At 56.2% G+C, this 27988-nt stretch overlaps 1 protein-coding gene across 1 annotated transcript; it reads left to right on the top strand.

The window, feature by feature from the left end:
- Window positions 1–16: 16 nt before the first annotated feature.
- Window positions 17–26469, top strand: SPOCK2 (SPARC (osteonectin), cwcv and kazal like domains proteoglycan 2). The gene is made up of 11 exons (XM_042960045.1): window positions 17–493; window positions 14147–14155; window positions 14497–14542; window positions 14787–14901; window positions 16184–16298; window positions 18081–18195; window positions 18545–18661; window positions 19133–19351; window positions 20940–21002; window positions 22400–22537; window positions 22665–26469. Exons 1-11 carry the CDS (start codon window positions 305–307, stop codon window positions 22808–22810), a joined length of 1272 nt encoding a protein of 423 aa, XP_042815979.1. The 5' UTR covers window positions 17–304; the 3' UTR covers window positions 22811–26469.
- Window positions 26470–27988: the final 1519 nt, after the last annotated feature.

The raw sequence follows: 27988 nt of genomic DNA, 5'->3' as shown, positions 1-27988 counted from the left end.
ATGATGATGTCAAACGTGATGCTGATGCTACAGTTACAGACACGGCCCCTGCTGGCGCAGCCTCTCTGATTTTCTCTCCCTCTCCGCGTCCAGCGCTGGGCTTTTTCAGACAAGTGCATCTCCTAACCAGGTCACATTTCAGCCGCGACCCACTATCCGTCTGTCACCGGAGTCAGACCGCAGGAGGAGGGCGGAAGAAGACGACGGCGTTTGCTTCTCCGACCGCGGGGTGGGAGGAAGGACATTAAAATACTGCAGAAGTCCAGACCCCCCCACCCCCCGCCGAGGTCGGACCCTGACCACGATGCGCGCCCCGGGCTGCGGGCGGCTGGTGCTGCCGCTGCTGCTCCTCGCCGCGGCTGCCCTGGCCGAAGGCGACGCCAAAGGGCTCAAGGAGGGCGAGACCCCCGGCAATTTCATGGAGGACGAGCAATGGCTGTCGTCCATCTCGCAGTACAGCGGCAAGATCAAGCACTGGAACCGCTTCCGAGACGTGAGTCTGCAGGGCCGCGAGGGCCGGGGGCGCGGGTCTGGGAAGGAAGGCTCGGAGCAGAGCCCCGGGCGCCGGAGCGGCGGCTGCACGTCGCAGCGACCCGGTCCGCAGCCCGGGCGGCTGACCGCACCGAGAGTAAACAACGTGCACCCACCCGGCTCCCGCCGGCCGTCGCCGGGACGGCTCGGCGCCCCCTCCCCGAGGCCCCCGGGCCCAGGACCCCAAGCCCCACAACCACCCAGGGCGAGTCCTGGGCAAGGAGTTGCTCCAGGGGCGCGCGCTCCAGACGCTGTCTCCACTGCAGGCCGGGCGCGGAGAGGGGCGCGGGATGCAATGGGGGTGCAGGACGGGAGGGGTGGGGGCCCCGGCTGCGGCTGAACCCCCGACCAGATCCCTTTTTTTTTTTTTTTTTTTTTTTTTTTTTTTTTTTTTTTTTTGGTGGCAAAAAAAAGGAGGCCCCCAGGCCTGCCCCCAGCCGGGTGGATGCTGCAGGCTCCACATACGGGGCACTGCAGAAGGGGCAGGTCTGGGTGCGGCCGGGAAGGTAGCATCGTCTTGTGCGAGTGCCCTCTGTTCCCACCTTGGGCTTTGGGGGAGGGAGGACAGAGGGGAGAGAGCCCTTGGTTGGGGCTTTGAGTTGGGGGGGGGGGCGGGGGGGGGTGTCCTAGCAATCCTCATTAGGCGACATGGTGAAAGGCGTGTCCATGACTGGGGGCGGGTGACAGCAGTCGAAAACAGCCGAGCCCACCTTTGGGTGGCCACCAGAGCCAGGTCTGGGGTCCCCATGCAGGGTGGCGCGAACTCATGGAGGCTGGTTTTCCAGGACCAACCTTTCGTGGGGGAGCCTGGCCCAGAGTAGGTAGCGGCTCCCATCCAGAGGGAAGACTGCGGAGCCCGGTGGCCTTGAAAAACCAGAGGGGAGGGCCCAAGAGCTGGGTCTGGGGTCTCTTCGCGGACGCCTGCCCGAACCCTGGCTTAACCTTGGGCCGAACTTAGCCTGGTGGGGGTTGGGGAGGCAGCTGCGGACTCGCTGGCGCTGGCGTTGCTGCAGCACTTTGTTTACGGGCACCTGTAGATCGGAGGGGAAACCAGAGGCTGCGTTCCCAGAAGGGGGAAGTTGGGGCGAGGGGGGCGGGGGCGGAGAGCAGAGGGCGTGGCTGGGACCCAGAGAAGGGGGGGCGGGGTGTGAGGTGGAGGATGGGCCCGGATGCGGATGCACCAGAGGAGAACGCTGGTCCTGTCCACCTAGTGCTCTCAGATGCCTCTAATATGACCCCAGTTCTTGCTTTTCATTTGCCACATTCCCTCATCAGACCCACCTGGTACAACACTGACCACACCGGTGACCTTTCTCATCTTCTCTTAAATTGTGTGCGTCCAGAAGTTCCTTAGAAATGTGTTTAAAACACACATGCTTCATATGATCTCCAGCCAAATGATGGAAAGAGGCAGAGATAAGGATTTTTTTGTTATGGTGAGAGAAGTGCCAGTTTCTCTTCAAAGTCTAGGGTAGGTTGTAATTCATCAGAAAGAATCGCATTCAGCCAGGTGCTGGGGCAGAGTGGCCAGGGCCCCAGAGCAGGCAGTTTGCCCCTCCTACGTACGGCTCATCCAGCCAAGGGAGGCAGGACCCTCAGCGAGGCCTTTTCCGAGGCCCCTGCAGGCCCAGCACAGATTAGCTGCAACCGCCTGCCGCTGCCTGGGAAGCAGCCCCACGGCAGCAGGCAGCAGCGAGGGGGCGGCCGCAGGCTGGTCCATCCCAAATCCACGTGTCATCAGTCCAGGCCTCCCTCTGACTCGCTGGCTGTTTGATCTTCCAAAGTGAGACTGGTGAAGGTCAGAGGGAAAAGAAATGCTTAATCAGAACAGTAAAGGTGTAAAAATAAAGATGCCTCCCCATCTCCCTTCCTCCACCTGCTTCCAATAGCCAACTCTGTAGGTGAGGATAAATGACTGACTGCTTGGCCCCCTGACACAAGGCTGCCCACCTGTCTCCCTGTACTGGTGCCAATCACTTCCTCCTTCCTCCAATGCTTATCACAGGAAAGGCAGCAGATTTGAAATTCTGCAGGACCTGACCCCATAGGGTCCATGGAAAGCTTTAGGGCATGTATTAATTTGGGTGGCCTCAGGCTTTTATAGTGTCCTCTAAAACACCTTTTAAGGTAGCCTTGGCTTTGGGAAGACAGAATCAGGGAGAGGAGGACAAAGAAAGCTGGGCAGGAGGGTCTGGCTCTGGAGTTCCACTGGCAGCTTCTGCAGAAGGGCAGGAGGCTGCTAGCTCAGAGCCACTGCATTGCACAACTCTAGAGGTGCCACAGTATGAATGGCGCCCCCTGGAGTTGTGCAGTGCTCAGACCTTCCACAGGGACTGTGCCACCACTGTAGACTCTTCTCATCCCTTCTCTGTTAGTAGAGGCCCCGCTTCATACTCTAAAGCCTGAAGGCCCTCTAGTTGTTCACAGTAACATAGGGCTTTATATACCTTTCATCAGGGCAGCTTTCCTGAAAATATGCCCCTTGGATCCTCAAAGGATCCTGGCATCGCCAGGTCGAACCAGAACCTAGTTCATAACCACAAAATGGCGCAGCACCCCCCCCCCCCCCCGTTTTCCCTCAGTAGAAGGGAAGCAAGCGGGAGGAGTGGAATGTTGTTGGGGAAGAGGATGGAGGAGTCAGTACGGAAGGTGAGGGACAGGTCTCATTAAATGCTGTTGACTGAACTGAGGGGAGAAGACTCAGGGAATCACGTGGAAGAGGTCAGGAGGATGAAGAAGAGGAAGAAAGCGTGGGCAGCTGCTGCAACATAGAATTGGCCTGAGCTGGTTAGAAGGGAGTTCAGTTTCGCATTCTTTCTCTGAGCGCTAGGATTATAGGGAGGCAGGATTTACCAGCAGAGTAATCCTCGCCTCCAGTGGGTGCAGGGCTCTCGCATCCTGTGCTTGGGTAGATTTCCTCTAATGCCCAGTGCCTTGCTGCCAGGGAGGAGAGAACGTCATGCCAGAGGAGAGGAGGAGGTTGGGATCTAGCTGTGCTCTACCCTAGGCAGGCCTGGGCTTTTCAGAGGCTTGCTCCCCAGTGCTATTATCTCCAGATTCCCTCCCTGCAGAACTGGGTGGGATTTGACTACAGGTCTCGGAATAGAGCATCCAAGGCCTCATAGATAGAGATGGACACGTGAGAGGAGGCAGGCCCATTACACAGCATTCTTCCCGGCGGGCTCCAAGAGCCTGGCTGGGCAGCACTGAGTGTTCTTTTTCTTCTTGGCTCTTCTCTACTTTGTACTCCACCTCCATTAAACTTTAATGATATTTATGGGCGTCTAGCACAGTGCTCGGCCCCCAGGAGGCATGCAGTTAACTAACGTACCTTGAATCACCGATTGTGGTGAGTGCTTACATCTGCCAGTCCCTGCAGTAAACACTTGATCTGCATTGCCTCTCGTGCCCCTCAACAACCCGTGAGCTATTTATCATTTGTTTGTGATGCACCCATTCTATGGTTGAAGAAGCGCCCCCGCACAGAGAAGTTAAGGAATGTAACTTACCCAGGGGTTGAATAGCTGGTAAGTGGTAGAGCTGGGATTTGAATCCAGGTCATCTGATTAAAATCTGCTTTTAGGGAAACTCTAGGCCTAACCCTTAGTGAAAAATGGGAAGAAAGAAGTCTCCCCTAGTTTGTCCCCTGTGAGCCTTCAAGGTTGCCCTGGGCTGGAGCCACTCCTCCTAGGAAGAGGGGGGCAAAGCCTGCCACCAGCCTGCTCCCCATCCCGTGACCTAGTGAGACCCGAAAGGCCGCTCTCTATCCAGGAGAGGCAGGAGTGCAGTATGCTAGGAGAGCTCCGGCCTGGGAGTTGGAAGGCCCGGGTTCAGGTTCTGACGCTGCCACTGGCTGGCCAAATGATGCCAGGTCCGTCACATCCCCTCTCTGAGCTTTGGTTCAGGCTGGGAGGCTAAAACGAATGTGTAAGCATGGAGGCATCTGGTCAGAGGGCTGCAGGGCACCCATTTCAGGCATTCTCCAGCCCCGTCGAAAACTGCCAGATGGATCATCATTTCTGTGTCTCCGTCCCCATGAGAAAGACTTTGATGTATGCTCACTCACTCACTCGTTCGCTGCAGATCTGAGCACCAACCCTGTGCCAGGGGCTTCACCTGATCCTGGGAGCTGGCTCAGGGAAGTCATGCCTGCTGGTTACTCATGATTCTCACAGTTTTGTGACCACCAAGTAAGCCAGTAACAGGTTTTAGCCACAAAGGGGCTCCCTTATCACCACCCCTCCCCTCTCCCCACTCCATACACCTAAATCGATGCAAGTGTGGGAATGAGCTGCACAGGTGTTTGTGAATAAGTGTGGGTGTGTGAGAAGAACCCCAAACTGGGTCAGAATGGATTCCATAATTGGGATTTGGGGATGGGAGGGTAGGTCCTTTCCTGGCCTCCTTCCGCATTCTGATTTTGAATCCTCTCCCAACTGGAGGGGCTGGCATCTCCCAGAGCTGCGTCAGCATGGTGAGCGGCACTTGAACACCCGGCGGGGCTCCAAGCCTTGGGAAGAGAGGGAGAGAAGAGCACTCTTTGCCTGGAGAGGCTGTCGTATGGTCCTCTCATCTTCCAGGGAGGCTAAAGAGGGTGGAAGATCAACACCACCCCCTCCCATTCTCCAGAAGGTCAGAAGTCTGTCTAGAGGAGCAGAAGCATGCTATCCTGCCCCAAGGGCCCAGGGAGAACACTCAGCCTGTCTTCCTCATGGGAGGACAGAACTAGCTGTGTGACCTTGCGAGAGCTCCTTCCCGTTTCTAGCCCTTGATTTTCCCATTGGTTTAATGGGCTGGCTAACAGAAGCATCTACAGAGCTCTTATCATTCTTTGACTCTAGGAGGATGGCACCAGAGTCAGTCAACAGCCCCTTCACCCGAAGACGTACCCCACCCACCCTCCTCTGCCTCTCCCACGAGCTGGGCAGCACAGTCTTTGGGTTGAGGGAAGGGACTTTCTCTTTGCTCCAGAGGAAGTATCTGTGACCAGAGCAGGGTAGGGTTTGCATTAGCCAGAGACAGAGAAACCTGAGAAATGGGGCCTTAATGATATCTTGGGGCAAATACCAGGAGGTAGTCCTACGCCCCTGTGTATGTTTCCCTGCAGGAAACATGGGTCTTCTTCGGGCTGTAAACAGGGAAACTGTATGCCTAGGCCTAGGCCTGGATACACCGCTGTACCTCACCTTGGTGGGCAGACCTAGGCCCACCTACAGGCTGTGGGGTGCTGTGGTTCTTGACATGCGACAGCCTCTTAGCTCCTAAGGGCTCAGCCAGAGTTCATTTGCAGGTATAGCCCCTTCCTCAGGCTTCCCACGGTATTTATTGGTCATAAATTCATTTGGCACGTGTTGGCACTGCCTCGCGATATCACCTCCACTGTGGGCTTGTATCTCAAAAGTCCTCCCGCCGGCCTTTTTAATGTGTGTTTATCACGTTCCTCCCACGGTTAAACTCCTGAGGGCAGGATCTGGGGACAGACTACTTGCGCACCTTACCCCCCTGTCCTCCGGGGGTGTGTGCACACAGTAGGTGCTCAGTGTAGATGTATGCATTGTGGAATGTGCCAGAAAGGATCTCAGCTAACTCGTCCTGTGAGCCCCCCTCCTCACCGTCCTCTCTGGGTAGCAGCATGGTGGGTGCTGGGGCTCTGGGCTGAGCCATGTTGCTTATCTGGGGAGCTCTCTTCCTCTTTCTGGACCCTGGAAGGTTGAGGCAGTCCAACTAGAACCCTGGCACCCTGACTCTCCAATGATTCATTTGGAGGAGAAGGGAGTGCATGATGCCTTGAAGGAAGATTGTCCTTCAGCCCCTGTGTCTGTGGGCCTGGACCTGGCTGATGCCAGCCTTGCCCTTTCAGCCTCCTCCCCATCCTCAGTATGTCTCCAGAGCAGTCCATCCACCTGTCAGACCCGGGAGCAGCTAAGCACAGGACTCTCGCAGGCAGGGCACAGTTTCCCCACGGCAGGGCCACCTGCCCCCCCAACTCTCTTCCCTGACATCAGAAAAGATGTCAAGGCTTCACTCAGCTAGACGGATAAGCCAGGCCTGGCCAGTGTCTTACCTCTACCCGAAGGACACCCTCTGGCTCTTCCCCTGCTCCCTTGTTCCCTTGTAGGAGTCTGAACTTCAGGCTCTTTCCCCTCTATTCTCAGAGCTCTCAGCTTGGAAGAGCTGGGGGAGCAGAACCATGGAGCCTCAGTGGCTCTAAAGCACAAGCTCCCACATTTTACAGATGGAGACACAGACCCAGAGAGGTGCAGGCACCTGAGAACCCTTCTCCCCTCTCAGCCCTGTGTTCTTTCCTCACACCATGCCTGTGTTTCCTCGGGGAGTAAATCCTGTCTCCACTCATGTTCCAGAAGGGAAATCGAGGTCTCAAGGCAGCTCAGAATAGAATTTCCAACCTCCTCTCCCTTGCACCCCGCCCCTGTCCTCTCTGCCCTTTATGGACCCCTGGGGCTGCCACCTAGAACCAGAAACCCAAGGGCGGGGGTGTGGCTGTGATGCCCAGAGCAGTGGAGAGGTCAAGCCCGTGGAGTACGGGCAGGGGTGCTTGCATACCTGCGGCCAGGTGGAGCCCTTGGCATGATGGGAGTGATAAGCACATTTTGGCCCTGCAAGGAAATTCCTCCAAGGGGAGAAGGGGTGGAGGCCGAGAGTCTCACAGATGCCTGTCTCCTTCTGTTTGCTCAGGCCGAATACGTAGCCCCTGCCACTCCCTCTGAGAGAGGAACAAATATTTAATGACTGCTCCTGTTTTCACAGCCTCCACAGGGCAGGCACTGCCCCCTCAAGATGCCTCCTGCCTGGGTATGTGACGCAGGAGTCAGTATTTAGCTGAGAAGGAGCCTAGATGGCCCGCACTGGGCCCCTCCTCACTCCTTTCTGGGTCCCTCACTCAGTGCTCCTCTGGCTGTTTGTAGGGGTGGGGGGCGGTGGGAGGAGGCCCCAGCCACAAGTGCCCCCCCCCCCACTCCTGGGCCTTCTCATGGGGACTGGGCTTCATCGGAGGCTCCCTTGCCTGAGGAATGAGGCAAAAATAGTGCTGGGCACCAGGCCTTTTGGAGGTTGAGAGGGGCCTGGCCCACTTACATTTTTAGAGGTTCTTGATCTATTAAAAAATGAAGAAATGCCCTAACAAGGTTACAGAAGTTGTGCTGTGTTTAAAGTCTCACGATGAACATCTTTCTGTCCTGTTCGTGTGCCTCTGTGCCTCTGCCTCGTTCGGTGACAATATCCAAAGTCTATATTTGAGGCCCCCACCGTGACCGTGAGACCCAAAAGCGCCTCTGCCCCCCTCCACTCCCACTGGAACCCTGGCTTCAGTGGTCCTGTTTCGTGGCTTTTGAAAGTGCAGTGCTCCGCAGTTTCTGAAGACGCAGTTTCTGAGACGTTGCACTGGGTCCCCCTGCAGCTCAGGGTGGAAGGCAAGGGAGCCTGCCCATTTTATGGACACAGAGGTGGGCTACGGGGAGGGCAGTATTCCAGCAGGCTGTCTTGCTGGCAGTCAGAGGCAAGGCCAGGCGGGAGCCCAGTGCCCTGATTCCACGTTGGGGGGGGCGGGGGCGTCAGGCTCCCCATCACACTCTGATGCAAAGAGGCAGGTGGAGATTTGCCCAGGTGCTTTTTAGCCCAATACACCCGGGCCCCGGGGGCTGCTCTTCTTCTGCTACATTCACTGTTGTGTCCCGTCTCCCTCACCAGATGGAGAGGCTGGGAGAGATTGGGTTAATTCAAGCTGTGAAGTGAGCGGGTGATTTGGGTGCTAATTAAAATGACAGGAAGTAAACAGCGCTTGGAAACACCCAGCATGCGCCCCCTAAGCCCGGCTAGGCCTGCGCACATACCACCAGCTCTCCCCCAGCTTGGCACAGTGGGCCCTGTCTCCATGGCAACCGAGCTGAGCCGCAGAGATCAAAGCAGGAGATGGGTTAGCTCCAAACCAGCAGAACCGGGGGCTTATGAAGGGGTTTGTGGGAAGCGCCTGAAGAAGACTGGGTCCAGGTGTCTCTCCCCACCCTTGCCAGCCCCTCCTCTGGCTACAGGACTCCCCGTCTAGGGGTTGAAGCGGAGCTGGTGTGGTGGGAGGAACCATCCATGAGCTGGGATTGGGCCTCCAGGTCCAGCCCCTGGCCTGGGACTTTCCTCACCTGCTAAAGTTTATGGGTTTATGGAGCGGTATGGAGTCCTGGTTAGGGGCATGGATTCCGGAATCCCAGTTCTGGGGGGTGGTGGGAGGGGTGCCAATCCCCTGCTGTGCAATTGATATGGGATCCTGCGTAAGTCACTTAACCTCTCCAAGCCTCGATTTTATCGTCTAGAAACAGGGATAATAATAGTAATTTTCTCTCAGGGTTGTTGTAACGAGTAAGTACCTGAGCCGATGATATAAGGTGCTTAGCACAATGCCTGCCAAGTGGTAATTGCTGAAAAGATATTAGCTGTTATTAGCAGTATTTTTACTAGGTGCTAGGTGCTGGGCACAGACAGATGACTTTTATAAGGTGTCTGCCCTCAAGGAACGGCCATCTAAATAGGGCAGAAGCAAGGGCATCCCTTGGTATAACTGGAAGAATAATAAGCTACCAGCTGCAGTTGGCCCGAAGGAAAACTAGCTATGGGGCCAGGTTAGGGAAGATGATGCCCGAGTCGGGCTTTGAAGGAATAGAAATTCTGGGGCTGGATGCAAACACACATCCCACTTGGGGAAGGAGGCTATGCCGAGGTCTGGCCATGCTGAAGCATCGGCTGAAAGGACATGGGGCTGGCGTAGCCAGGAACAGATCGAGAGAAGGCTTTCTTCTGTAGGTGACCGGGAACGGTGAGGATTTTTAAATACAGTATTTATTGTAGTTTTTTCCCTTCATTAGAAAGTAAAACATGTTCACTGGGGTGCCTGGCTGGCTCAGTTGGTTGAACATGTGACTCTTGATTTCGGGATTGTGAGTTCAAGCTCCACATTGGGCATAGAGCTTACGTAAAAAATTTAAAAAAAAATTAAATTAAAAAGAAAAAGTGGGGCACTTGGGTGGCAAAGTCAATTAAGCATTCCATCTCTTTTTTTATTAAAAAAACTTTTAAATGTTTATTTATTTTTAAGAGAGAGGAGCAGAGAAAGAGAGAGAGAGAAAGGCAGACACAGAATCTGAAGCAAGCTTCAGGCTCTGAGCTGTCAGCACAGAGCCTGACACGGGGCTCAAATCATGACCTGAGCTGAAGTCAGACGCTTATCCAACTGAGCCACCCAGGTGCCCCAAGGCATTCCATCTCTTGATCTCAGCTTAGGTCTTAATCTCAGGGTCATGAGCTTAAGCCCCAAACTGGGTGTGAAGCCTACTTAAAAAAAATGTTTTGGGGCGCCTGGGTGGCTCAGTCGGTCGAGCATCTGACTTCAGCTCAGGTCATGATCTCACGGTTCGTGAGTTCGAGCCCCGCGTCGGGCTCTGTGCTGACAGCTCAGAGCCTGGAGCCTGTTTCAGATTCTGTATCTCCCTCTCTCTGCCCCTTCCCCGCTCATGCCCTGTCTCTCTCTGTCTCAAAAATAAATAAACATTGTTTTTAATGTTTTTAAGTGAAAAAGAAAAAAAAAAGTAAAACATGTTCACATTGTAGAAATTTTGGAAACTTGGAAAAAAGCAGAAAGATGCCAAAATCCTTTGTATTCCTATCCCCCAGAGCAAACCATGTTAACATTTTGCTACGAATCCTTTTTACCTACTAACCTTTAGGATTTTTTTTCAAAATGAGAACGAAGTATATATTCAGTGAAGAGTTTTAAGGAGGGAGAGATGTGGTCAGAATTGTGTCTGGAAGGACCCCTGTTGCTGTGGCCGTGTCGAGGACAAACGGTGGGAGACCCGCCGGGGACGTGGCAGCGACTGAGGCTGGGGTTGGCAAGGTGGGACAGGGGCACGGTGGGGAGGAAGGCAGGCTGGAGACAGCGGGTGGGGTGGACAGGATGTGCAGATGATAAGCATGGCCTTTGCCTTGCTCTTGTAAACTTGGCGAGGGTGCCGTGATGTGCACGCCACGGGAGAAGGCGGAGAGCCCGGGTTCCCGTGAGTCAGCCTGTGCCTGGCGCACTGAGCATCTGCTTTGTGTGAGGCGCCTTCAGAGGGAGGGAGTAGCTGCTCTTTTTCCTCCCCGAGGCCCTACGTTACGGGCGACAACGCCAGAGGAGATGAGGACAGCATTAGACCCAACGTGCAGAGCTGGAAGGACCCTACCTTGGAGAGCTGCTCAGCACCAGTGAGGGCTCTACCAGAGCCAGCCCACCCATACGGGCATTTTAACATGTTCGGAAGGTGGTTCTAATGCGCAGCCATTGCTGAGACCCACATGGCACAGAGGAGGACCCTTAACCCCGAGGATGCTCAGGGAGCCAAGCTTAGAGCAGCCTCCGAGCCCAAAAGCCTCCCTACCTCTTCTGCACCCCCTTCTCAGTGCAAGACTGTTCCTCTCTCAGTGAGCGAGGCCTCACCTACGCACGTCGGGTCGTCCGAGGGGTCCTGACTCGGCTGTTCCTCTGTCTTCTGGCCCTTGGCTGGCTGCCCTGCCTCCCTGGGCCTCAGTTTCCTCCTTTTTTATGGGGTTGATCCTATTGGTCCTGCCGGTTTCCCAGGATCGTGAGGGTAGAAGGAAGACAGTTACATGAAACTATTTGGAGAGGACGTCATTTGAAAGCCCCATGAAATACAAGTCGTGGTGCACTTCTGCATTCCAAAAGTTCTTCCACAGGTCTGCTCTGTGCTGAGCACCGCTGGGCGCAGGGGTGGTCACGGCTGCTGAAATCAACCGGGTAAAATAGATGTGCTCTTCCTTTGCCCAGAAATGTGGATCTCAGCCCAGGACCCACCTTCCCTCTGGCCTGGCCCTCGCTCCAGAGCACTGGGCAGGGGCTCTTCGGAATCCTTGTTTCTCAGGGGAGGACACGATAGATGAGCAGCAAAGCCGGGACAGCACCAGGCCCCCTGTTCCCTGAGACGACCCTAGTGCCTTTATGAGGCCATTTGTCACAACTGCTAATAAGCCCACTTGGGTGCCATAAATAGACACCATTGCACTGAAAGGCATTATTCACACTTACCAACAAACACCTCCTTTTCAGCTTATAGATTGTGCCAGCCCACACCCAACCTCAGGGTCCCCTGAGTATATCCCTGGGCTCTGCCCCTGTGCCACCCACAGGACCCCATCACCCTTCCCCAAGGGATGCCCCAGGGTGATTCTCCTCACACTCCACTGGTCTTTGCGGTCCCTGGGGGCTGGGGGGAGAGCTCTGTCTCCTCACTTGCAGGGGCTCCTCATGGGACCTCTCCCTGCTCCTTTTCTGCTCCTCTGCCCAGAGTCCTTGGTCTCTTGTTCTGCTATAACAGCTTTTATTAGTTGAGTGCTTTCTGGACACCGAGCGCCCCTCAGACACCATCTTTAATCTCTGAGTGGTCCCAGGAGATGGGTGCTGGGCTCCTAAAGGTCAAGGCGCTTGCCCACGGTGTGCTGCTAAGGGGAGTATGGGGACTGTGTGACCCTGGGGCCCTCTCTCTTTCTCATCCCCCTCTCTGGCTGGCGGCTCCCACTCTCCTGGGAGTGAAGGCTGCTTAGACATGGGCGGCGGGCAGGAACAGGCAGAGTGAAGGGTACGGAGAGAGAGAAGGGTACAGAGGAGATGGACAAAAATGCACAGAAACACCCATGAAGGCAATACAGGTAGCACAGAGCTAGCACAGCCAGGCCCTCGTGGGGAGAGGTCTGCTGGTCTCTCTCCCTCTCCTTCCCCCCAGCCCCGCCTGGCCTTCTCTGTCTGTGTGGAAGAGGCAGGAGGGCCAAGCCCGAGGGAGGGCCTTGGCACCCAAGTGGGAAAACTGGGGGCTGCTCACAGAACTGGGCTTTGTTAACCTCGTTTCTGGATAAAAACCATCTGGCATTGGGTGAGCTGCCTCGAAGTGTCCTTGTTTCCTTGCACACCCAGCATGCGCTGTTACCTACACGTGTGTGCCTGCGAACACACGCTCACAGACAGGACCTGCACACCAGCACATACACACACTACAAATGTGTGCCTGCGAGTGCACACGCGTGCACCCAGGGCCCTCGTGAATGCACACGCGTGTGCAGAAGCACATACACAGGCATACACTTGGCCCCGGCCCCTTCCTGGCCTTCGCCCAGGAGGCCATGTCGGTAAGGGCCCTCGCCCCTGCCCGGTCCCCTGATGCTTGGCAGCTTCCAGAGTCAGTGGCCTCAAAGCCCTGGGGCTTTCAAAGCACTTGTGGGTGCTTGTTGCTGCCTCCATGTAGCTGCCCTCTAGTGCGGGAACCCCATGACCTCTTCTCCAGGCCTGCCAAGGGTCTGGCCCCTTCCCACCCGCACCCCCACCCCTCAGCGTGGCCTCTGTCTTCCATCCCTGCACAGCTCTGATCTTTGGGTGGATGGGACTCAGGATGAAGGGTGCGGCTGCACGTGGCTTCTCATGCCCCTTCGCCCCCCAGCTCCAGAGCCCCATCCAGAGGAGGCCAGCAGCTGGCTCCGTGGTGTTGCCAGCCTGTGGTCCCAAGAAGCTGTCTCCCCGCCTGCCTGCCGGAGCTTCCACCAGGAGCGCCTTGGGAGCTGTTTGCTGGTTTCAGCAGCTGCCTCTGCCCCACAGGGGCTAGTGGGGAAACCGAAAGGAGTTGGGGATTTTGTGCCAGTGAGCTTAGGCCGGGCGGGAGCTGCTCTGCCTTGGCCACAGTAGGATCCATGGGCCCAGGGAGGCCCTTGTGGCTGGAGCAGAGTGAGGGGCTATCTCCCTGTGCCTTAGGTCTTGGAGACTGTGTGCTGTAGCCAAAAGAGAGGTCTGTGCTGGGTGCAGGAGATCTGGGTTCTAAGACAATGGGATCTGGGGTGGGTCATGTCCTGTCTCTGGGCCGTCTAACCTCTCCTGCAAATAGAGGGGGCTCGTCCAGATGACGTCAGAGGGCTTTTTCAGGACCCTGGAATCTGAGGATTTGCAGCTGGACCAGGGTAACCGAGGAAAACATTGACATCGGGAAGGACCACAGCCCCCCTTTCTCTCAGTGCACCATCTAAACACTATAGGAAAGTCAGAACTTGAGTGAAAACAGTCTCTGTGCAGTGGAAGAGAGGCCCTCCCTCTTGCCCCACTCACATGGTGGCTGGTGGCAGGGGAGGGGACTACCAAGGGAAAGACCCTGGCTGAGGGAGAGAGTGGCATTTCTGGGACACTTAGGGCACAGGTGTGAGAATCACTGGTCCTGGGCACTATGGGTCCCTTAGACATCTGTCTGATGGTCAGGCCAGGGCAATGGAGAGATGGGGCCTTGCGCTTTCAAAGCCTCACCTCTAGTGGTCCTAAAGCCAGCCCTGAGTGGGCCCAGGCCTTAAGCTCCCTGTAGTGAAGACATAGGAATACTGTCCTCCAGTTGAAGGCCATAGAGCTTAGAGAACTGTATAGTAATCAAAGACCATTGCCCAGCACCCACGGTCACATGATGAGGCCTGAGCGCACTGGGACCACATGGTCTAAGGGTGGGCATCACACTAAAATCCCCATCTCCCCTTCTCTCCTCCTGCTCCATTTCCCGTGATCTCCTGCTGCTGCTTCCGGATCCCCCAGGAGGTAGAGGTAAGTACCCCCCGGGGTCTCTCTGTGGTCTCTCTGCAGCCCTGCACCCCACCCTCCTCTCCTTTCCCTCTGCATCCTCTCCCTGCACCGCCCAGCATGGGATGGAGGGGTAAAGAATATAAGGGAGAGGCCGGAGGGATTCTGGAAATGGGTTTGGGGGGATAGAATTCTGGGAGAGGCAGCTAGCAAGGCCCGGGTCTGGGCAGCCCCTGGGGTGACAGCAATTAGCTTGGGGGAGCGGTGTCCCAGCCCTCTTCCCTCTTGGCCCTGGAATTGGGCCTCGCCTCTAGGATGTTAATCTTAGCCCTTCCCTTCTTCCTTACCCCTGTGTCCTTCCTTAGGATGACTACATCAAGAGCTGGGAGGACAATCAGCAAGGAGATGAAGGTAACGTGCCCCTTCCAGGTGAGGGAATATGACTGATACTCCTGAAGATAAGAGGGCACATCCCGACCATGGCCTTGGGGGTTCTGTGGCAGCCAGGCCCTGATGGCAGTTGAGCTGAGGAGCTCTGGTTATCAGGACTGCTGGAGAGAGGAGCTTCCCTCTCCCCCCAGTGGGGCTGGGGGGTCCCTGGGCTCTCTGGCATTAATTTCTAGGTGACCTATATTCTGGCCCTGTGTCCTTGCAGCCCTAGACACCACCAAGGATCCCTGCCAGAAGGTCAAGTGCAGCCGTCACAAGGTGTGCATTGCCCAGGGCTACCAGCGGGCCATGTGCATCAGCCGCAAGAAGCTGGAGCACAGGTGAGGGGCTTGGGGAGGTGGCGGTTCTTGGGGCATTGCTTAAATAGCAAGGGCTTGCCTGATTGTCTCCTATGTGGTAAGTTATCTATTGCTGCAAAACAAACTTCCCCAAAACTTAGTGCTTAAGACAGCAAATGTATTATCTCACATGGTTTCTGAGGGTCAAGAATCTAAAAATGGTTCTGTTGGGTGGTTCTGGCTCAGGGTCTGTCATGAGGTACAGTCAAGATGCTGGCTGGGGCTGCATCATCTGAAGGCTGGATTGGGGCTGGAGGATCCACTTCCAGGCTTGCTCGCGTGCCTATTGGTTCTAGTCATACGGACCTCTCCATAAGGATGCTTGAGTGTTCTCACAACGTGGCAGCCGGCTTCCCCTAAGTGAGGCATGTAAAAGAGAGAGAGAACAAGGAGGAAGCCACAATGTCACTTATGATCTAGTCTCAGAAATCATACATTGTTACTTCTGCTACTTCTCTTTATCAGGAGTGAGTCTCTAGGGGAAGGGAATTAGACTCCATCTTTTGAAGGGAGAGTGTCACATAACCTGTGGACATATTTTAAAACCACCACACTGTATGAGATCAATCACCAAGCAGTGTGGGACTCAGGGAAAGTCATATCTCTTCTCTGGGACTCAGTGTCCACATCCATAAGACAAGTAGGTTGGTCCAGATGGCTTAAGATTCCTTCCAGCTCTGACGTGCAATGACTTAATGAAATATTTACGGTTGTAGCTTCTGAGGCTTGCAGAGGAGGGAAAGGTATTAGCTCTGTCCCAAGGACAACACCTGCCAGGATCCAAGACCCCTGGAAAAGGTCCCATTTCCCTCCCCTTTCTCCAGGAATCCCGGTTTCTATGTGAACTCTTCCATAGAAGAGTTTGTAAATGTTGGTGAATAACTCAAAAACAGAACCCTTGGTGGCCAAACAAAACGAGTCTATGAGCCAGACGTGGCCTGTGGGCCATCAGTTTGCAACCTCTGATAAATCTTGCAGTCAGCCCTGGGGTTGCTGCCTGAAGGCCCTGTTGGACTCAGTGACCACGGGAAAGGGGAAGCTGGGGGTCTGTCCCCTGCCCGGTTGGCTCCACCCTTATAAGCTGGAGGAGGGTCTAGCTGGGGGTGACGGAGAGGGTGGGCCGGGGCAGGGAGGAGGCCACATGTGCTACAGATTGCAAGGGCTAGCTTCTTGTTAGAACCGGTCTCTCGAACCTTCCCTTTGCGTGTCCCTCTCTCATTTTTGCCTCCATCCCTGTGCCTTCCCCACCCCTGTCCTCCTGTAGGATCAAGCAACCTGCCCTGAAGCTCCCTGGAAACAAAGACACCATCTGTAAGCCCTGTCACATGGCCCCGCTCGCCTCCGTCTGCGGCTCTGACGGCCACACTTACAGCTCAGTGGTGAGGACCCCAGGCCCCAGGTGTGGGGGTGGGGGGGTTACACCTGAAGCCACAGGGAACAGAGAGGACGACTCGACCAGGGCCTCCTGTGGGGCTCCCGGTGCTGAAACAGAGCCGGAAGTGCTTGGTCGGTGCATTAAGCGTGGCTGACCATAGAAGGGTCACCTGAGCCCTGGGCTAGGGCTGCCTCAGAGTCCCAGCCAGACCCTGCCCCTGGCCTTAGGCAGATGCAGGTAGGCAGTGGGGCTTGGAGGACATAGGTGGTCAAGTAACTGCAAGTCAGAGTAAGTGAGGTGAGGTCCTCAAGAAAGTACCCAGGGCTCTGGAACGAAGGAGATGTGTCATCCAGTCGTCAGGGGTGACGGATGGATCTTTCCACAGGCATATTCCCACCTGGAGGGCATGGTGTTCACTAGCAAGCACCAGGCACTCTGGGGCAGGAGGAAATAATCCTCCATGAGACAACCATGTGGGAGGGAGTGGCGACGGTTGGTGGGGGAATGGATCCCTACCTTACAGGATTTCTATGTGGGTTAAATGAGACCCTTGTGAAAGCATCTTATAAACTTTAAAGTACCATAGAAATGCAGGTGCTCGCTGTGACTGCTTCTGCTAGGGACCAGGAGGTGGTAGTTGCTTGGTTTTTGGAGGGCACTGTCAGCCAGGGTTGGGTTCTTGGGCTTAGGAACCCTTTTGGGGTGAGATGCGGATTTAAGAGTCACGCGCTATGGGTGCTGATTGAAGCTGGGGAGGGGTGAGGCCACCGGGAGAGGAGAAGGAAGAGAGAGAGAATAAGCCAGAGGCTGAGGGCAGAAGGTACACTGAGGAGGCGGGAGGGATACAAAGGATCCCAGTGAGCTGACAGAGGGAGGGGGTGGAGGACAAGAGTGCTGTTGCACAGCCCAAGGACAGAGCAAGATTTGGGCAGGAAGCTGTGGTCTGAGGGTCATGGCGGTAAATAGTAAGGAGGGAGAGATCATCAGGACGTCAGGCTTGCATCCCAGCCCCACGGCCTTGGACACATCACTGGGCCTCTCTGAGCTTCCATGTTCTCTGCTGAGCACGAGAGACAGAATTCCTCCCTCGCAGAGCTGGGAGAGAATCTCAAACACTGTGACCGCTTCTTAGTAGCCATCATCTCACGGGGATAAGCCAGACACGACAAAGGAAAACACTTTCAGGGCCAGGAGTGGATGCGACCCTCTCCGAGGCTGGCTTCAGCAAACAGCTGTGGCACAGGGTTTTTAGTAAAGGCCGGGGGAATTAGCAGATGTTAGCACATAGCTGGCAGCTTTTGTCCAGAGCTGAGCAAAGCCCCCCGGAGGTAACTGTGCAAAGACCATTGAGGGAGGGGCCAGCAGTCAGTTCCCCAGGGACTAAGGGACTGTGGTGAGAAGGAAGATAGGCCAGAAGGCAAGGAGGCAGTGGCAACAGGCAGCTAAATAGAGGGGTGTGAGGGGATGGGGCTGCGGGTACGGGGAGACTGGTGTCCTGGGAAAGATAAATGTGCAGAGAGATTAAGCTAGTGCAGACCAGGGTTCGTGGGAGCCTTTGAATCCCTGGGAGGCCCCTTCCAGGGCCTTCTGCCCCCTCCCACTGTGGACCTGTGGCTTCCCGGAGGGACCGGCAGGGCTAGCCCTCCAGGCTATTCATGGGGACCGTCCCTCCTGTCAAAAATGGGGAAGGCAGCTGTGGCTGCCTGGTGGGCTGGAAGGACCCCCAGCTACAAGGACCCACGGGTGAGCCCCGCCATCGCGCAGCCTGACCTTTCTTCCCGCGCAGTGTAAGCTGGAACAGCAGGCCTGCCTGAGCAGCAAGCAGCTGACCGTGAGGTGCGAGGGCCCCTGCCCCTGCCCCACAGAGCAGACCTCCCCGTCCACCACCGATGGCAAGCCAGGTAATGAAGAGTGCTGGGCCACAGCCAGGCTGGGGGAGGCCTCACTGCCAGCGTCTCCTGGGACGTCTCCTTCAGGGCTCAGGGATGGTCAGAGCAGGAAGGGAGAAGCGGCAGAAACAGGGACCTGCGGGGCTGGGGCGCTTGGGGCTCGGGCATAGGGAGCAGGTGCTGTGTGTTCTCAGTGCCAGGGACTGCGGGGGGAGGAAGACGAGGGGTGATTTCTCTCTCCCCTTCCGCCTTGACCACTGCCCAGCCTCTGGCCTGTCGGGCAGCATCCCAAAGTGAGATCGTGCTGTGCTTCGTCCCCACCTTCACCCCTGCCCGTTTCTCCCCCTCCTACCGACTACAGAGACCTGCACAGGTCAAGACCTGGCTGACCTGGGGGACCGGCTGCGGGACTGGTTCCAGCTCCTTCATGAGAACGCCAAGCAAAATGGCTCTGCCAGCAGCGGGGCCAGCCTGGCCGGTAGTACAGAAGCTTCTTGCTGTGCCTGGGAGGGGGGAGGGCAATGGGGAGGCAGGGGTGCACTGAGCCAGCCTGCCTTGTGCTACCTCCTGCCAGACCCTGAGCCTCAAAAAGGGCCTAACCCTGGAACAAGAGGAGGTAGGCTGCAACTTGGCAGGAGGGGTTCAGGTTAGCGAATAGGAAGAACTTCTCGACGAGTGTGGAAGGATCTTAAACCCTGAAATGGGTAGCCACGGGAAGGCGGGAAATTCTCTTCCCTGAAGGGCTCCCCAAACAGGGTTTTGAATAGCTCAGGTGTAGTCCTGTGTAGAGGCAGGGGGACTGACCTTTGGCCGTTCTTGAGTGTCTCACTCCCGCGGTTACAATCTGAGCTGCCCTGACCCTTCCCCTGAATAGATGGAGAAGGGTTGGGTGGACAGGTGGATGAAATGGCTTACCTTGAGCGTGACCTAACCGTGGCCTTCTCCCCAGGGCTGGATAAGAGCCTGGGGGCCAGCTGCAAGGATTCCATTGGCTGGATGTTCTCCAAGCTGGATACCAGTGCAGACCTCTTCCTGGACCAGACAGAGCTGGCGGCCATCAACCTGGACAAGTACGAGGTCTGCATCCGTCCCTTCTTCAATTCCTGCGACACCTACAAGGACGGCCGTGTCTCCACCGCTGAGTGGTGCTTCTGCTTCTGGAGGGAGAGTGAGTGTGGCGCCTCGCTGGCCCCGGCCCCCTGTCCCCCTTCCAGCTCACCTGCCTCCTGCCCTCTCCAGTGCCATGTCTGTCAGAGCCCGGGGAAACCAATGCTTTAACTCCATTCCTTGTCAAGCTCCTCGGTGATCCAGATTTTGTGGGTCCTGGAGGACATGCCCTTTGGGAAAGTAAAAACTACAAATGTCAAATTTCCAAGCCCCCTCGGGGCCTTGGAGGGAACTGATGGATCCTAAAGCTGAAGCCATATTGGCTTCTTTAGTGGTTCCACTTCTGGGAGTGTCTCACATTATTTGCTCCCAATCTGTGATCATGTAAGTGACCATCAGCCTTAGAGATAGGACATGATTTGCTAGGTTTATATATTCTGAACCAGAGCTGGACATGTGCTTAGAGGTCACTGAGGCCAAGTGGCAACCATCGCCAATGGGGAAACTGAGGTTCCAAGGGGTTGGCTGACCTGCTGGCCCAGAGGTAGGGAAGGCCCTGGTGCTCTGCCTCTGGTGTTCTGCCTGGTTGGTGGGTGTTCAGCATCCACGGCCTGAGGCCAAGCCTTCTATTAGGGCTCCACCATAGGCCGGTTTGGGACTCTGGGCCAGTCACTGAATCTTTCCAAATTCAGTTTCTTCATCAGATCTAGGAGACTATTGTGAGGGTGAATGGAGAAAATCTGCGTGCAGAGCACCGTGTAAATCACAAATGCATCTGCCAGAGTGAAGTGCCTCGATCACTTTTAGCGGCCCTCCTGCCCAGTCTTCCTGCTCTCTGCCTTGCCCAGCACATTCACCTTCCAGGCCTGGGAAACTCACTCTGTCGGTCCTATACAGCAGCCTCCTTGGGTAGGAGGCAGAGAATGATCTCATTTAAAAAAATTTTTTTTAACGTTTATTTATTTTTGAGACAGAGAGAGACAGAGCATGAACGGGGGAGGGTCAGAGAGAGAGGGAAACACAGAATCCGAAACAGGCTCCAGGCTCTCAGCAGGTCAGCACAGAGCCCGACGCGGGGCTCGAACTCACAGACTGCGAGATCATGACCTGAGCCGAAGTCGGCTGCCCAACCGACTGAGCCACCCAGGCGCCCCAGAGAATGATCTCATTTTACAACCAGCCAGGCCTCTAGCTGGGAAGGGCTAGGGACTTCTCAATGTCACAGGCAAGTTAGATTTGGCTGCTGTTATTCTCAGGCTTCTGTCTAACCTTGGGCCTTTCCCCCTGGGGAATCTGTGCCTTCCACCTCCTCTTCTGAATCCTGCACCCTGATCCCATGAGTTCCCAGCATCCTCAGAGAACCCCGGGCCTCTCGGGGCACTGCGGCCCATGCCGCAGCCAGGGAATGGCCTCCCCCAGTTGGAGTCTCCATGCTTTTTTTTTTTATACTGAAGAGCCCCTTTGTCGGTTTTCAGGACCTTAGAGGGATCAGTGCATTCCACTACCACTGTGGGGCTTCCCCAAATCAAAGCCTGGGTATTTTCATCTTGCAGAGCCTCCTGCCTGGGCTTCTAAGCCTTGGGGGCCTCTCATGAGTCCCACGAGCACCATGGGATGGCCCCCAGCAGAGGCTGCTTTTCTCCCCACAGAGCCTCCCTGCCTGGAGGAGCTGGAGCGCATCCAGATCCAGGAAGCTTCCAGGAAGAAGCCAGGTGAGGGGGTTGAGCTGGGCTCAGAGAAGGAGGCAGGGGAGGGCCGCCCCAGGGACCCCCTGAGGTGCAGGGACTCCAGCTCCTGGGCATTATGGAAGACATTGAGCCCAGAGGAGGCCCTGGCCTAGGAAGACAGGAAAGGGAACTCCCTTCCTGTTCTTATCCTCGTGGTGGGACAGGGTCTCCCAACCAGCCCCTCAATAAGTGTGTTTTAAGCACTAATTTTGTGCCCATACATTCTGGAGCTGGAGGGTGGGATACAGAAGGTTCAATTCATTTCAGCAGGGGTATGTGCAAAACTCAGGTGAGCCCCGTCCATAGCAGATGTTCATGTAGGCAGCAAATACTTAGGCGCCAGCCCCAGAGAGCCGGCAGTAGACCTGGCCCAGGTGATGGGCAAAACAGACTTGGTCCCTGGCCTCATAAAGCACACAGGTTACTTGGGGAAACAACACACAGTTGACACACCAAAAAGATAGCACTACCGACTGTAGCTTGCGGAAGTATGGTGCCAAGGGAGAGCACAGTGGGTAGAAATTAGCCTGGGGGTCTGCAAAGACCTCTGTGGGGAGCTGGTCTTCAAAGGAAGACCTGAGGGATGAGAATGAGCCAGCCCAGGTTGGGGAAAAGCTCAAGGATCTTGGGAAACAGTGAGAAAGGCGCCCCCACGGGCAGATGGTGGTGACTGAGGGGACAGAGGGCCAAGGGGAGATCCCTTGGGGCCCCATAGTTAATTGGGCCCATGGCATCGGTGCCTATGGGACCAAGTGCTGGAACCACCCCACGAAGCCTTGTTGACCGAGAGCCCAGTGGCCTTTGGGGACGGGTGTTAGTGCTACTTCCTCCAGGAAGCCACGCTCTTTCCTGCTGGCAGCACCCCTCTCTGGTCTGTGTTCCCCGAGCATGCTTGCTGGGCCTCCAGGTGCCCATCCTGTGGTGCCTGGAATTGTCATTTCTACGTGGGTCTCACCCGCATCCCCCAAGGGGCAGAGTCTCTGTCTGGGTCGGTGCTCTCAGAAGAAGTCTGTTGAGTGGACAGAGGCGGCGCACTTCTAGAGCCTGAGGGAAAATGGGTGGGCCCTGAGGCTGAGGGGAGATGCCTGGGCACTGCCGGAGAGGACAGCCAGGCTAGAGGAGCTGCTGCAGGATATAGGGGGTGTTGAGCACTGTGACACCAGGGAGGCGGATTTTCTCGGCCCCCGTGAGTCAGGCCAGAAGAAATGCTGGGCGTCCCGCCCTGGACGTCCGGCCTTGTCGGGTGGCTGGTACCTGGGGCGGCTGGGCTCTGGTGGGGTCTGGACCCTTGCCACTCACGCCCAGAGCTCCAGGGCCACCTCTCCAAAGAGCTCACACCCCGGCGCGTCTGCTCTGACCCTGCCGGGCCCTGTCACCTTCAGGAGTCTTCATCCCGAGCTGTGATGAGGACGGCTACTACGAGAAGACGCAGTGTGACCAGGGCAGTGGTGAATGCTGGTGTGCGGACCAGCTGGGCCAGGAGCTGCCAGGCACGCGCGTCCACGGCACCCCCGCCTGCGGTAAGGGCCGGGCGGCAGCATGGGACCCTCTGACCTGCACCTGGGAGGGCTTGTGGGGCGCCCGCCAGCAGGGAGGAGGGCTGGCCGGCGGGGTCCTGACCTGCCCCTCGGCTCGTTCACTTCACAGACGAGATCCTGAGCTTCTCAGGGGACTTTGGGAGTGGTGTCGGCTGGGAGGACGAGGAGGAGAAGGAGACAGAGGAAGCAGGCGAGGAGGCTGAGGAGGAGGAGGGCGAGGCGGGCGAGGCGGACGATGGAGGCTACATCTGGTAGAGCCGTGGCGGGCCAGGGTGCCGACGGCCGGGGGAGACGGGCCAGCAGAGACCTGGACAGAAGCGGGCGGCTTATGAATGGATCCGGAAAATACAGCTGGAAGGACCCTGGCTCCAACGGGGAGGACTGGGTGTGTGAGTGTGCATGGCACGCGTGTGGCACGTATGGCCAGGACGTGTGAATGTGTGTGTGTGTGTGCGTGTAGCATGCGCTGACAAACGTGTCCTTGGTCCACGCTGCTCCAAAGACCTCCTTGTAGCTGTTTTCTTTCCATTTACTGTTGGTTTTAAATACACATCCACACACGTATACCACAAGGTCAAAATCGATGAAATGAGATGCTCCCTGCCGCGTCCCAAGCCCCATTCGGGCCCGTCCTGACACCCTTGGGTTGCCCTACCTGGGGTTCCTTGTCTTGATTGCTAATCTTGGCTCAACCAGCCCTGCCTTCTCCTACCCTTTCCTGCCCTCTCCCTCCCTGCTTTTTAGGTGTCCCTATTGCAGAGGGGAGGGAGGGCGGGGAGCTGTCTGCTGTCTGAAGTCCTCCTAAGGCTGGGCCAGTTTGGCTGTGACACTCCCACCACCCTCAGATGACGTGGGCTGGGCCACCTACTGCAGTGAGCCCTTTCTCTTCACCGGGTTCCCTGGCCCTGGAGAAACTTTCCTCTCCTAACCCAAGCCTGAGTGACCGAGGGTGGCTGAGGCGGAGAGGCAGGGGCAGGGGGTGGCCTTGCCAAGCTGCTGGGTGGGGAGCAGAGTGAGGAGGAAGGAAAAGGGGCCCAGGGTGAGTCTGCCTTTGCAGATCTGGCAGGAGCTCTGAGAAGTGGAGGCAGGGTAGCCCTGAGAGCCAAACCCCGGAGTAGCCGGGCCCCTCTCCGTGGGCCTCAGGTGGGGGCCTGGTCTGGGCTGCTCTCTTGGAGGCAGTGGGCAGTGGTTACGCAGGTGGGTTCCGCCTGGCCTTGTGCCCCTGGTCCGCTCCGGGAGCCTGAGGATCAGGCAGCAGGTGAAGAGGCCGGGTCTTGGCCAGGTGTGCACCCACCTCCTCTCTGCCCCCTTAATAAATGCTCCTCTCCCATCCAGGCCAATGGAAAGGTCGTTCCTGAGACCTGGGGAAGGAGAAGCGGAGAAAAGTTCCACTTGCCATGACTTTTCTCTATCTCTCCTTAAGACAGAGGTGCCAGACCCATTTCCATCCCCTCTCCTCCCAGCACCAGGGGTTACCCTCTGACCATTCTGAGGGTCCCCTGAGGCTGCTCTAGTGGAGGGGCTTCTCCAAGCTCTGAAGTGTTCAGAGGTTGTGAAGTCAGAGGGGATAGGACTGGGGCAACCAGAATCTGAAGCCATGCCTCCCTGTCCCCCCAAATCTCCGTATCAGGTGGGAGCCAGGATGGATGAAACCATGCCCCATGGCATGACGAAACCATGTTTTGTTCTAATCTGTCCCGTTCTCCCTGTTGAAGCAAATTCCTTAACACCTTTGTTGAAGAATTTCCAACCTGGATCTGGGCCTCTCATGCCCTTCTGTGCGCAGTGAGCACAGTGTGTGTATGTGTGTGTGTGTCTGCGTGTGTGTGTGTGTGTGTGTGTGTGTGTGTACGAGAGTCTAGGGGCCGTCCCTGGGGGCCTGGGAGGTGAGGAGGGGTGCCTGTGTGCTGGGCGGGCAGCAGGTGTGGTGTCCCCCCAGGCATGGCTCCCTGGGCAAGGCTCCAGCCTGTGCCTGCCAGCTTCTGCAGCATCTGCTGTGTCTGTCGGACCTCATGGAAGAACCTCACCTAGTCTGCCCCTTTTACTGCACCCTGGAATCGACATCTTCCAAGTTTTCTCTTGGGGAAAATAGTGAAACTGCAGTTAGCCCCATGAACCCCACTTCTCATTCCACAGCACAGCAGCACGATTCTTGTCGTGAAGGTGTCACACTGTTCCAGAGCCAGCTCCCACCCCCACCCCCGCCCCGCATCCCGTCTCCCTAGCCCCCTCCCTGTCCTCCCACCTTCTCCCTCTGGCCCCGGCTCGGTTCAGGGAACTGCCCTCTGCCCTCTGAGCAGGCCACCCCTCTCTCACTTGGAGCTACTTGAAGCTTCCCAGAGCTCTCGCTAGGTATGGAGTCTGTCTGTCTCTTCCCTCTGCCCCAGCTGAGGCTTCCAGAACTGTTGCTGGGAGTGGCTGTTGAGGAGGCTGGGGCGTTCCCGGGTGGGGACGGGTGGGGAGGAAGGGGCACCCCTGTCTCACTGTTGCCCTCCCCTCCTCGGGGCACGTGCTCTCTCTGTCTCTGGGTCTTCTGATTGTGCACGTTTCTTATGACCTTGTAAATATGTTGTAGAAAGAAAGCAAAAGGCGCTGAACTAGACCCTGGTGGGACTCAGGGGTCCCGCCTTGCCCTGTCTCTGAAGCCCCCACACTGCTTTTCACCCCACTCTCTGAGACTGAGGCCCCCCAAAGCTAGACAAAGCAGCTTGTTCCCAGTGGGTCGACAGCCTCCAAGTGACTTATCACACAAGCTGTAGGTCTTCTCGCGAACAAGGTTGCAAGGTGGCCCTTCCTTGGCTCCTCGGATTCATGCCCTTGACCGAGCTGCCTGCTACCGGCCCCTCTCATGTCCTTCTACTGGGATATCCTCTCTCCCCTGGTTTAGGCGGGCAGTGGCGTTAGGTCTCTGTTGAAAAGAGCTCAGCCAAAATTTAAGAGCAGTTTCTTGCCTGGCCCTGGAGCTGCCCTTGGCCACCCCGGGCGTCCTCACCCATGGGCGCTGGGAGAGATAGGAATGCCTAAGATGGGGGAGTTGGAGTTGGAGAGAACAAATGTGCCTTGAGAGACCACTCAGAGGGTTCAGGGTGATGGGGAAGGAGGCAAGGCGTCCGAGCTCAGGAAGGAGGAAGAGGAAGGTGAAGTTGATGAGGGCACCATGGGGCATCATGACTGCCCCCGATTGTCCTGCTGGTGCTGTGACCAACATGTGGTCAGTGGTCACACTTCCTTCCCCACGCTGTCCCCCTGGTGTCAGTGGCCACCCCCGCGCCTTTCATGAGCTCTGTCTGCTTCCGGCTTCACCTCTGAGTGGGTGGAGTCCATGGGACCCGCGCTGGAACCTTCCATTTCACCAAAGCCTCACCTCAGCCCTTGGGGAAGACGAATGGCTAATGTACTGGCACCCAGCACCATTGTGAGGCTGTGGGCTGGCGGCGGGGGGCACAGGGAAGAGACACTGGGGGCACAAAAAGAGACGGGAGACATCCCGAGGAAGTCCCAAGCAGAGCAAACTGCTTTATAGCCTGAAGCCTACTTAAATTGTGTTATGTGCAATAACTGAGCTTAGAGTTAAGAATTGTGTTCAAGTGCTTGGATTTCCGTCTGTATATTTAAGTGCTGAAATCGTATCTTTCAGTAATTTTAGATGTCTTAAAAAAATCGAAAAACAAAGTGTTAGACCGTGTGTGTGCATTGATGGGCACTCAAGCGTCCCGTGAGTCACCCCACCCTCTCCCTTTCCCCTGTGTCCCCAGCCCCTCACCCCCAGCACCCCCTCCACTTGGGGACCCCGCCTCGTGTTGTCTCTATCTGCCTATTACTCAGCCTAAGGAAACAAGTACACCCCACACATGCATAAAGGAAATCAAATGTTATTTTTAAGAAAACAGAAAATAAAAACTTTATAAACACCACCCACTGGCGATGTTCTGATTACTCTTCCCCTTGGCGTCATTTTTCACAAGAATGACATTCACAGATGCGGTCGCAGCCTACAGACTGACGGTCAGCATGCTTCCCTTATTCACCGTCATGTGTGAGACCCCAGAGAGGGGGGGCCAGGAGAGGGGGGCCTGATGTGAGGGGAGAACCGAGATCAACTTAGAAGGATTTTTGGTCTTGTTGCAAATATCCACGCAGTATATTTGTATGTACGCCAATAAACACATCTATACTATACCACAGAGTGGAGACCAAACCCTATGTCCTGCGTTTTCCATTTAACTTATTATGAACCTTTCCCCGCATCATTGAAATTATTTGAAGACCTGACTTTAATAATGGCATGGTGTTCCATGACATGGATGTACGTGATGAATTTAATCATTTCCCTATTTTGGGACATTTGTACTGTTCCCAATCTCTTGACACTCTGAACTCTGTCTAGCCCTAGAACTTGCTAACCATGACCTTCGGCAAGTCGTCTGGCAGACAGAGAGAAGAGCTCGTCTCACAAGGATGACTCTTCATAACCTGTGGAAGTGCTTTCTAACCAGCGGAAACCCTGCGTGAGGTCTAGTTAACCTCCCCCACTGCCCAGTGCCAGCCCACAGCTGGGGCAGGCTCGGCCTGGCTGGCTGGAACAGATCCTAAGGCAAGGGAACTATCTTCTAGGGGTGGGAGACCATGCCGGGTGGGTTTCGGCCTCTCGTTGTTTCTCACAGCTACCTGCAAGGTCAGCCTTGGAGGCTCAGGAGTCCTCCTGGAAGGATGTGTAAGGAAGGAGGCGTCTTGCCAAGGGGCCGCTCCCAGCATGCAGGATGGAGAATGGGGACAGAGGTCTCTCGGAACGGTTCACTGGCTGGGCTTGTGAGCACCTGTTCTTTTAGAAATAGAGGAGCCATGGGGCAGGGGAGGGCCGGAGGTTGGCATCCGTCAGTGGAAGCGTCTCCTATCAGCCTATGAGGTAGGTACTGTTATTAAGGCCCATTTTGCAGATGAGGAAGGTAAGTCTCAGAGAGGTTCGGTAACAACCAATGTACAGCTAGTGACGGGCAAAGCTTGGATTCTGTTTGCTGCCTCCCACTGATGCAAAGCAGGCTGCCACCAGCATCAGGTGACTACTGCTCATGTGGGTGAGGTGCTCAGAGGAGAGTCACCTGTACGGGGTAAGTTCAGGAAGACTTTCCTGGAGGAATGGGACTTCGGCTAGGCCCCCAGATGGATGGGAATGATCTAGTCGCTTACTCCTGGCTGCACATTAGAATCATTTGGGGGAAGTCTAGGCTCCCAGGCCCCACCTGCAAAGACTGATTTTGTTGTTCTGGGTTAGGGCGTCAGTGTATTTTAAGAGTCCCAGGTGGTGCTCCTGTGCAGCCAGATGGCTAAGCAGACAGAAGCGTGTCCCTTGGGTGAAGACAGGATGTGCAGGAGGCCAGGACGGAAATAAGCCTATGAGGAGCCAGAGCTGGGCCCCCATCTCTGGACGGGGGC

This window comes from Panthera tigris, chromosome D2, assembly GCF_018350195.1.
Source record: "Panthera tigris isolate Pti1 chromosome D2, P.tigris_Pti1_mat1.1, whole genome shotgun sequence".
Taxonomy (NCBI): Eukaryota; Metazoa; Chordata; class Mammalia; order Carnivora; family Felidae; genus Panthera; species Panthera tigris.
Note: the sequence above shows the minus strand (reverse complement) of the source record. Positions and strands in the feature narration are given on the sequence as shown.